Source organism: Lactuca sativa, chromosome 5 (assembly GCF_002870075.4).
Source record: "Lactuca sativa cultivar Salinas chromosome 5, Lsat_Salinas_v11, whole genome shotgun sequence".
Taxonomy (NCBI): Eukaryota; Viridiplantae; Streptophyta; class Magnoliopsida; order Asterales; family Asteraceae; genus Lactuca; species Lactuca sativa.
In genome coordinates, this window is record NC_056627.2 from 368,420,417 (window position 1) to 368,431,710 (window position 11,294).

An 11,294-nucleotide genomic window follows, 5' to 3' on the forward strand; every position below is an offset into this window, starting at 1 on the left:
AAAAATAATATTATAATTTGTGTTAAATATGTCAAAAGGGGTGTAAACTGAACATATAATCTACCCTAATAAATAAGAATGGTTTTGCTGCATGTCATTCTCTCATTCAATTAGCCACATGTCATTTTGTCATAATTTTGAGATATATTTAGTTTTCACTTGTCATTTACTTCATTTTTTATTTCCAATATATCATTAATATAACTTCCATAAATTAAACCTACCATAATGACTATTAATTTCAAATTTCAAATTCTAAATTTTAATTTCAATTTCAAATAAATTTACAATTTAAACCTTTGTGTTTAACATTTTGTTATAATTTACCCGTTTAGTACACAAATTTGATAACTAAACACATAATTTTAATTTATTTATTTTTTGCATGTTTTTTTCTCATAATTTTCAGTTACCTCAAATTTCAAATTTAAATAAATTTTCTATTTAATCATTTATATTAACATTTTGTTTTAATCAACCCGTATAATATACAGGTCTCACACCTAGTATCCTAATATAGAAGTAATAGATAGAAATGAAAATTGATGCAGATGAACATAAACATACTCTAATTTCCAAGATTTTACTAAAACCTTTGAAGAAAGATATATATGAATATGATATGCATGTTAAGTTTCATAGTTTGATAATTAGTCTTCACAAAAGCAAGCAATGCGATTTGGTAAGGTATGTATGCAGAATAATATGCATGTTTGGTTTTGTTTAAGATGCCAACTCAAACTAATCTAAAAGAAAGAAAGAGAGAGAGAGAGAGTTTAATTGTGCAAGTGGTGGATGACGAGAAGTTTAGTGGAGTGCCAGAGTATCCTTTTTCTTCCAAATGTCATTTGCGCGTCAGCATATGAGTTGCCAGTAGCATGACACGGGTGTGGGAGACGAGTGTTTTCATCGACTTTGAGATATGTAACATCCACAACACACAACCCGGATTTCTGCAAATTTGTGTCAAACCATATCCCTTTTGCAAGATGTATGATTCCCTTCCCAATCTCTTCTCCTTTCCCATCAAACAGGACAACATGTTGTCCATTCTGTACCCTAAAACAACTTCCCCCCGTCACATCTTTCTGCTGGGTTTGCGGCTGCGGGTCACCTTCATATGAAGATGGCTCATCAGCACCAGGACTCTGACTCTCCGGTGAGTCCGAGACATGATCTGTTACCGACCCACCATCTACATCTACAGGGGTGGTGGTATTCTTAGCAGCTGCCCGTGCTACTTTCGCTTTCCGATTATTTAACCTGAAGGAACATCAAACCAAAAACCGTATTTAAAAACACCCTCCCACATTCTATAAAAGGAGTCCAAGGCTTTGGTTTCAAATTGCACCGAGTCAGTCAGATATCCTCTTGTTTTGAGTTTGGACATTAAATATTTGGAGAGTGTCGGTGTAATTATATCAGCCTATGTGATTGTAAAAAATTGTCATATAGCAGCCTGTGGTTGTGTTTTTTTTTTTTTTTTTTTCTTCTGGTTTTGGAGTTTTTCACGTTGGGTTTCTTACCAATTTTTTAGCTGGGAATAAGTGATTTCTGAACCCTGTAAAAGAAAATTATACAACTTTAGAGGAAATAAATTATTATAATGAATTGACAATATGCAAATCTTACGTACATGACGACTCAATTTATCAGCCCAAAGTTGTACAGAGGCGGTTCTCCGCTGCATATTAGGCTCATCACATAAAGCATTCTCAATCATGGATATTTGCACATCATTCATTATGTTGCGCTTCCTTTTCTTTAGCTGCAAACTTCTAAAACTTTCCTCTTCAACATTGTTCGTTCTATTCTTTAACTGCAAATTGGATAAATATGATCCGATTATTTCAATGTTCGTAGCATCTCTCTCACTCTCACTCTCATCCACACCCCTCCCTTTGTTTCGCTTGCACCCATCTCGAGTTGATCTTTGAGGTATACGTCTATTATGAACCTCCTACAATCACAATCATGTATGTCTTAATAAATCATAAATAACGACTATATATTTTGTGTTGATGAGAGTCAACCGTTGTACCTTGACTTGGTGGATATTGGATTCTTGACGACGTATTAGTTCCTCCAATTGCATAACGAACAACCTACATGAACCCAAGACAACAACAACAAAAAAAATTAACAAATCAAGCGACTTGTGATGTTTTTAGCATACAGAAATGCCCTTCGAGATTCTAATTGAAAACCAATTGTGAGTCTGGAGTCAAAGGTTGAATTCAGTAGTTTAAATTAAAGCAATTACCTAAGGCGTTTAACATCATCTTCATTAAGGTATCTAGAAATAGTCAAAGATCCAGCATGAACCAATAAGGAATCTGCAACATACAGATAATATGTTATATAAGCAAAGCAAAGGCATGTGTTTCTTATCAACCAAAGCTAAAGGAATTGTTGAAATTGATATATACTCAGGTTTGCAGCTGCTGTTTTAGCACCACCACCATGTGCAACTCCATCTGGTAAGTTAGAACGTTCCTTTTGCAAGCACTGAAAAAACTTGTTAAGGAAGAGACTTTTCTCCTCTGTGGATAAAAACAATAAATATAATTAGACAAAGCAAGTGACAGATGCATACATATATATGTAAAGCTAAATTGGCTATTTTTTTTTTTTTTTTACCTTTACAGAGATCTGGAACAAAACAGGTGAGATTAGCTACAATTTTGACCAGTAAAGATGTTTTTTGATGTGCAAAGGGATAGGAGGTCTGAGAAGCAGGGGAGTTAGTAATGAAAACAGGTTTTGAAGCATGTGATGTATGCATAGACCTCACACCCAAAACCTGTCCAGATGCTGAATAGGAATCATAATTCAGAGTAATATCCCCTTCAGCAGCCCTTGAATCAGAGGAACACCAACTACACAAGAATTCTTCATGTGGTACCAAAAACACTCTTGTCAAAACCTCTGTCTGCATTCACATGTGATACAACAACAATTGCAAATTCAATGAATCACAGAAAAGTAAATGTAAATGTAAATAATAATAAAGTAGATCAAAGCTTACAAAATTTGACACTATGTAAGATCGGAAATTAGAATCATCAGAGACTATTTCAACTAGTCGCATTGCATTTAGTTGCAAAATCCCCCTTGGATTGTAAGCAGAAACACCATTGACACCTCCACAAAACATGATATTTAGCAATTCAAGGACCTACACATTATCCAATGTGCATGAATACAAACATCATGCAACCTAATTTGGTTATTATTATGATAATGTCTTTTTCACACCTCAGACATAGTAGACTTAGCTAAATCCAAGCCTTCAGTGGTGCTTGCAGCCAAATCCAAGAAAGAAATGCTTTCCACTTCACAAAGTTGCAGCATCTGAAGAAAGAGGATTTATAGCTATTAAAATTCCTTTAATAAAGTAAGCATAAGATGATCATGGTCTACAATCAGAACTTACAATAGATAGAATCTTTGATTTTAGCCTAGAAACCACCACCATAAGATGAGAGTCTTTGCATTGTGGAAGTTTCATAATGTCTTGAACCAACCAAAGAACACCACCTTCTTTGCGAAGATCCTGGAGAAGAATACAATGAGTATTGGCTTGTTATAAGAAATTTGGAAGATAGATACAATTACAGCTAAGGATTTAAAGAGTAAAAACCTTATTCTTAACAATGCATTCACGAAACAGTTTTAGCTGGCAAAGTGAGTGAAGAAACTGTAGAGAAGCCTCACAATGCATGCAGAAACTGTAGACTTCATCAGCATTGTAAGTGTCAGTATGTTGAGCTGAAAGCTTCACTTGAAGAAAATTAATAACCACACGGACAGAGGGGAAAACTACACCCGTAAATACATCAACCTGACAAATAATTTCAATAGATAATTAAAAACCGAACATATAATTAACGAATCATAAATCATTGACTCATAAAAAAAATGTTACCTTTGGGTGTGCAAGTAGAACACTGGTAATGTCATGCCACTGTGAAGATATACATGCTTTAAAGAGATACAAAGTGCTAGCCAATAATGTCGAGTGATAAAGAACCTCATTATTGCTTGGAGGATTAAGTTTCTGGATCACCAAAGTTAAATTTCAGTGACAAAATGTTGTGTGGAAATAAAATGTGAAGAGGGCAGAGTTAACCTGCTTAAAGTTGCTAAGAAAAACAACGATGGAAAATATAAAATCAAGAACACATTCTGATGAACTCGAATCATCAAACAGAAGCTGCAGCAGGAAAAATCGGTTACTACTGGAATGTAAAAGATAAAGAAAAATTGAACAAGAAATAAGAAATTCACCAACCTGCCTGAGTTTTGAATGGCAATAAGCAATATCATGCAAACCATGCAATAATCGTACCCCGGATAATAAGTATTTGAGATGCTGTTCGTCTCTTTTAAATAATAGAAGCTTTAAAATAAGGTACGAAGGAAGATTTCTTGCTAGACTTTCTATATATATCTGAAACATGTCAAGGTTAATCACAGTCAGCATGCAATAACTAATAACTAATAACTGAGGTGAAAATTTTGATTAATAAATACATGATTGAGTGAATGTAAATTGTAAAATGTAGCAACCTCAAACAATGATCCATTGCGTTTAACATATCGAATGGGGCCATTTCCAGAATCCCTGATTAGCTGGCTTAGATCCGAACAGCTTAGTTTATGAAACTGTTCAACAGCTGAAACTAAATCAATAGCCTGCAAATCAAAGCATTCCATATGAGCATTGTATTAATATAAAGTTTAGATAAATTTCCTACAAAGTAACCTTCTAAAGGACCAGAAATGACTAATTAGATTGTGATACCTATTTAAGCCAGGGGTATTAGCGTAAAAAAAAAAGAGAGAGATATGAGCAATTCATTAAAAACTGTACGTCATATATCGTATGAAAATATCCATTCATGTTAAGAAAAATAAACTTCAAAAATTGTACTCGTTACTCACTGGTTCATCCTCCCTTGCAGACTTCATTGCTACATTTTTCGAACCAGAACTGAAAGGGAAGAACAGAAAACAGAACATTAAAAACAAATATACATTTTAACAATATTATTTTACGATTCTTCGAAATTCAACAATCTAAGCCCTAGATTTCTGGTCGAAAACAGGAAACAAACATACAACTGAAGAAATTTTCAGAAATTACTAACGACAAGAAGGCGGAACTTGGAACAAGTTACCTTCAACTAGCGACGATATAGTTGGGAAATCGCTAGGGACTAAATGGAGTAAACTTGGTTAAGCAAATGTTGATTGATAATCAATCGTGAGATGCCGGTGAGTGACTGAGTTGAGTTGAGAAATATGGATTTCTCTTGGGTTTTATATATATGATTGGGACTGCGTTCGTCAATCAATTACTGAATATTGTCGTCTCAACTATGAAGAGTAGGCTGTGCTAACTTGCGCTAGTGTGACCCATTTGTATGTACAAAATTTATTTATGCCTGAAGATTTTTATTCTCTAGTCTTATTATCATTCGTAATTGACCATTGTACCCTATAAGAAGAGCCGTAAAATATTTATAAAATTATGTAATTTTACTTTACTTGATTGATTATTTGATAATAATCCTTAAAATCACCATGATTACTTTGAGCACACATACTCTAAATGAACATGTAAAAATAAGAAATTAATATCAAATCATATGAAAATAAATCATGTGTGGTTTAGTGAAACCGTAGATTTTAATCTACGTATTAATATTTCAGATCTAAAGTGTTTCTACATATCGGTTCAATAAAATCTTAGATCAGATGCATTGAAATTTCAGATCTGAATTGATCCGACATATACAAGAATAATAAAACTCAAATACAAGTTTATGAGTACTTTATTTATTTTTGAATGTTTTAACTTAAAGTAAATATAAGATGTTAAAAATCTAGTACAAGAATGATATATCTAGAATCGAGCAACATATTTACCTAGATCTTTCATATTGATGAAGTCGAAGGGGTATGCGGGGCTTCCGATTTCTCATTATGTTGGTTCTGAACACAATTTGAGATCTTGGATTTCAAGATCTTAAGCGCACAAAGTTGTTTAGATTTCAAGATCTTGAGCGTACAAAGTCGAAACAACTTCAACTTTAGGGGAAAAACTCTTTGAGCGCTGGCGACGAGAAAGAGGGCATGTTATAATCTTCCTCTTTTATATGGCAAAGAGTTAGGGTATTAAAATTTGATACATATAGAAAAATAACGAAATTATCCATAAAAATGTCACGCGGCTTCCACGCGGTCTTCACCTCGTGTACTATTTATGATTCGGTTTTAATATATAAAATTTTTGGAAACCATTTCACGTCACATGTCAGAAAAAGTATAAAATTACTAGTACTTAGAACCATTATAATTCTTATCTTGTTTCTAAACATGTATGTTATGCTTGCAAAATTGTATAAGAAACCTCTTATCAACAAGAAAAAATATAAAAATGTTTGTTGATTTGTTAATCGGAATAGCCAATAATCTAGCTAAAATATGTGACATGACATAAAATTTTAGAGAAATTAAATATTATAGTACTTGTTATTCTTATTTATCTTCCTACCGTATGAAATAATGACAAGTGTCACATTTTGATAAAAAAATAATAATATTTTAAGACACTTATCATAATTTTACATAGATAGAAAGATGAGTAGGAGGGTATTTAATTTCTCAAAATCTTATGTAGAAGATTCGGTTTCTTTATAATTAATAATGGTATATTTGGAGAAATTTAAAAAATGCTGGTTGACATGTTAATCTGAATAAGTTTACGAAAAAGAAAAGGTTTTATGCCAACTTCTAAACTATTTTTTGAGTTGTCGAATAAGACAACTTGAAAAATAAGTTAGTTATGATGTGTCAAACATACTCTTACATTATTTAATACATTCATATTAAAAAAAACTATTTTCGTTGTTAAACACATATAAAAACCTATTTAAAAAATGATACTTAAATTAATATCAAATCAAATGATAGTTTTATAATTATGTTCGAATAAACAACAAAAACAATATGGTAAAAATATATAAATAAACAATATTTCCATATTTGTCATCAAACTCACATATATTAATAGGATTTTTGAGTGGACTAAAGAGCATAAAGATGCTTTTCAGGAACTTAAAAATTATTTAAATTTTGCACCCTTGCAAGTAAAACCACTAGATGGAGAATCACTCTTCATATACCTCTCAGTATCCTCTAACGCTGTAAGTGTCGTTTTAACCAAGGATCTCAGCGAGGACCAACATCCCATTTACTATGTAAGTAAAAGTCTCTTGGATCCAGAGACCAGCTGACCAGGTATTCCTATCTTGAAAAACTAATACTTGCATTAGTAATTGCTTCCATAAAATTAAGACACTATTTTGAAACACACACAATACACGTAAGAACTAATTACCCCATTAAGAATGTTATGCGAAAACCAGAGATGTCATTGGCAAAGTGGTCCGTGAAGCTAACCGCATATGACATCGAATATGAACCAAGATCAGCAATAAAGTCGCAAGCACTAGCAAACTTTGTGGCTGATTCCAGTGATGATCTACAATCTAAAGCGAAATTAGAAAGCAAAGAACTCCAAAAAGAAGAAAGCATGGGAAGATGGACACTCGTCACTGATCGATCCTCAAACTTTATAGGATCTAGTCTAGGGATCATACTAAAATCGCCACAGGGAGACATCATACCCCAGACAGTTAGCTCTGAATTCAATGAAACCAACAACGAAGCTGAATACAAAGCATTGATTATGGGATTGCAGTTGGCCAAGGATCTTCAGGTATTTGTTGAGTCCTTATTATTAACTAATCATTTTAATTGATCCTATGTAGTTAACGGCAAAAGACTAGTACAATACCTCCAAATTAAATCCTCAAAAAGTTGGCCTCTGAATTCGAGACTTTCAGCCTAAGCCAAGTTCCCAGAGAAGAAAATGTTGATGCGAACGAATTAGCCAACCTTGGATCTTCCCTCAGGATCCTGCCAGAGGTCAGGATCCATGTGACCCATATGTTGATCCTGGCGATAGAAGATCCCTCCAATAAACCAGATGATTACAATCACCATGGACAAACAACCAACGTGACAATAATCGAGGATCTTGACCTTCAACCGTTCCATCGGGATCCTACTCATCAGGATCTCAACTATAACATCCCAAAAATACGATCCAAAAATTTCATTTTTAATTTAATAAAACAATATTCCAAAACATTATTCATACAACCCAAAAGAAAATAAGTGTATCAAACATCATATCAAATCAGAGTAATATCTCTAAAGCGAAAACCATATGGTGTGTGCGATGCAGTCATCCCGAGCTCTTCCTCTTGGAACCGGAAGTACTTGAAACATAACTTGAAAACCATCAACACAAAGCTTAGTGAGTTCCCCAAGATACCGCATACCAAACATAAAACACATAACGGGCCCCGCCCAAAGAGTATAACGACCTTCGCCCTAAATCGCATAACGAGCCCCGTCCAATGAGTATAACGGGCCCCACCCTAACTCGCATAACGGGGCCCGCCTAATGAGTATAACGGGCCCCGCCCACATATAATTCATATCAAATAATGGCATACAAGAAAATCATCGGGCCCCGCCCAGAAAGCATACAAAAACATACACATACTAGTGTCACACAAACAAAGAGTATTCTAACATATCAAATCATGGGTCGATATTGGTGTCTTCAACCTGCTATACACGGTGAGGAAACTCACCTCGTGCTGCTGAATCTCACAGAAAATCCCTAGCCGTTGTCTTGACGAATCCCGGAGCTAGCAATACAAAATAGCACCCAGTTAACACTTGGGTTCCCATCTATATCCAATAGTCCAGACTCGGGGTAAAATGACCATTTTACCCATGACCTAGTTATAACCAAGACTGAGGCCCAAAATCACAAACCAAATGATCCTCCAAGGCCCACTTATGGCCCAATTTTCCAAATTGGGCCTAAACTCTATATGGACCTTACCTTAATGTAACATCCCAATTTTCGAGTCGAAAATTTTTGTTTTTAATTAAGTGGTTTATAATTCAGTCTATCAAAACATTGCCAAGATCATATCAATACATAAAACCATAATATCATGTCTCAAACCAAATCATCTTGGAGTAACAAAATATCATAGTACAATCCCAGAAAACTCTAAGCGGAAATCATGAGTGTGTGTGATGTGCTGCTACACCGCCGACTCCTTCCCCTTAGACGAAGAGGTACCTGAAACCAAAACTGAAACTGTAAGCACAAAGCTTAGTGAGTTCCCCCAACATACCACATACCATACAATCACATAGCATACATGCTGCCAAGCAATTTTGGGGTGCCCGACCTATCCATGTCAAGCCATTCTGAGGTGTTGACCTGCCCATGTCAGGCCATTTTGGGGTGCCGACTTACCCTTGTCAAGCCGTTCTGGGGTGCCGACTACCCTTGTCAGGCCATTATGGGGTGCCGACTACCCTCCGGTTTATCTCACCCGGCATCGGGGACTATTTCACCCCTACCTCTATCATACAATAATCAAATATAATCATACGGTCAGGCATATATGGGGTACAAAACCTACCCTTCGGTCCTAATGACCAAGTCAAGGAAAAACTATTCCCTACTACTACTACTAACTCACATAACATATCACATAAGCATATTTCATAAACACATCACATAATCATGCCAAGATAATTATCACAAAGAAAATTATCTACCAATTACTCTTGTTGGTGGGCCGGCATTGTGGCCTTAGACCCACCCCTACTGGAAGGTAACTCACCTCGATGTCGTGCAATGTATGAACTATCTTCGGCATACAAGTCGACTACCCTCGACTCCTCGATCCCTACACGACAATACTTCAAAGTTATTCATTTGAGTATGCAACCCTAACTGGGGTCATACCAAAACCAGGAAAAGTCAACATTAGTCTAAGTCAACACCCAGTTGACCTGACTCGCCGAGTTGGTCTACCAACTTGTCGAGTCCATACTCCATTATCCCGATCCAACCCCGACTCCACTCGTCGAGTCTAGCAAGAACTTGATGGGTTCTCCTTTATTCAAACCATCGGGACCATCTTCATCCGACTCTCCGAGTTTTTCCTTGAACTTGTCAAGTTCATCTCCCTAATAAGAATGTGTCCGGTCTACGACTCGCTGAGTTGTATGAACAACTCGTCGAGTCCATCTTCAAAGATTGGGAGATTGCCTTGGACTCGCCGAGTCTGCTCATATGCTCGTCGAGTCCCATGATTCCCAGGTCCCTTTCCGCGTCTAAACATCTACGAGACTTTCCTCCCTAACAACTAGTCCATCCACATAAAGGATTTGGTGGTCAATACACCGCGACTCGCCGAGTCCCAAGAACAACTCGTCGAGTCCATCCTTGACCGACACTATACAGTCGATTTAAATGGGTATTAACACACCAAAACCATGGATCTGGCCTCCTAATGTCCATTTTACACATAAAGTTCCAAACTTGGTACACATGCAAGGGGTCTTTGGCCCAAAAAGCCATAAAAGATGGCCTCCAAGGTGCATGGGGTGTTCATGGCAGCAAAATGAGCACCTTTGTGCCATAACCCCCCCCCCCCCACTAGACATGGATCTAAATCATACACTGACTTCCAACACTTAATCTCGAATAAAACCTCTCTAGGGCTTAGAAAGATGAAGGAAAAGGCCCAAAAATCAAGATCTATAGACAAAGGTTCAACTTCATACCTCCAATAAGCTGAAAATGAGCTCCAAACTCTGGATCTTTTAGGTGTTTAAATAGGGTGCAAACCCTTAATTTAGGGTTTTACCCAAACAACACCTGCTTGCTGAGTCAGTCTTTCGACTCGTTGAGTAGGTCACTTAAACTCTCCGCGGATCTCGACTTTACTCAACGAGTTGAGCCTCCAACTCACTGAGTCCCAGAGAAAAACACAAGAAATGCTTGAATTAACTGCGTACCAGGAATCAGGTGTTACAAATCTCCCCCAATCATCTTAGACTTCTTCCTCGAAGTCTGCTGCTCGATCCTGAAAAAGCTCGGGGTAATGCTCCCTCATCTCGTCCTCCGGCTCCCAAGTCCATTCCGAGCCCTTTCGGTGCTGCCACTGCACCTTTACTAGCTCCACTCTCTTGTTCCTCAGATCCTTTGACTTCCTGTCAAGGATTGCCACTGGCCACTCGATGTAGTTCAAGCTTTCATCAACCTGAAAAGTGTTATGAATCTGACTGAGTTCAGCTGGCAGATCCAGCCTATATGCCACCTTGCCCACCCGGGCTAC

General features: G+C 36.5%; 1 protein-coding gene across 1 annotated transcript; it reads right to left on the reverse strand.

The window, feature by feature from the left end:
- Positions 1-552: 552 nt before the first annotated feature.
- On the reverse strand, positions 553-5,415 carry LOC111892387 (nodulin homeobox). The gene is made up of 17 exons (XM_023888444.3): positions 5,184-5,415; positions 4,948-4,996; positions 4,573-4,698; positions 4,295-4,453; positions 4,133-4,216; positions 3,929-4,060; positions 3,644-3,844; positions 3,437-3,556; positions 3,259-3,354; positions 3,029-3,178; positions 2,641-2,932; positions 2,430-2,543; positions 2,264-2,336; positions 2,042-2,105; positions 1,637-1,960; positions 1,527-1,561; positions 553-1,263 (listed from the first exon to the last, which is right to left on the reverse strand). Exons 2-17 carry the CDS (start codon positions 4,972-4,974, stop codon positions 777-779), a joined length of 2,484 nt encoding a protein of 827 aa, XP_023744212.1. The 5' UTR covers positions 4,975-4,996; positions 5,184-5,415; the 3' UTR covers positions 553-776.
- Positions 5,416-11,294: the final 5,879 nt, after the last annotated feature.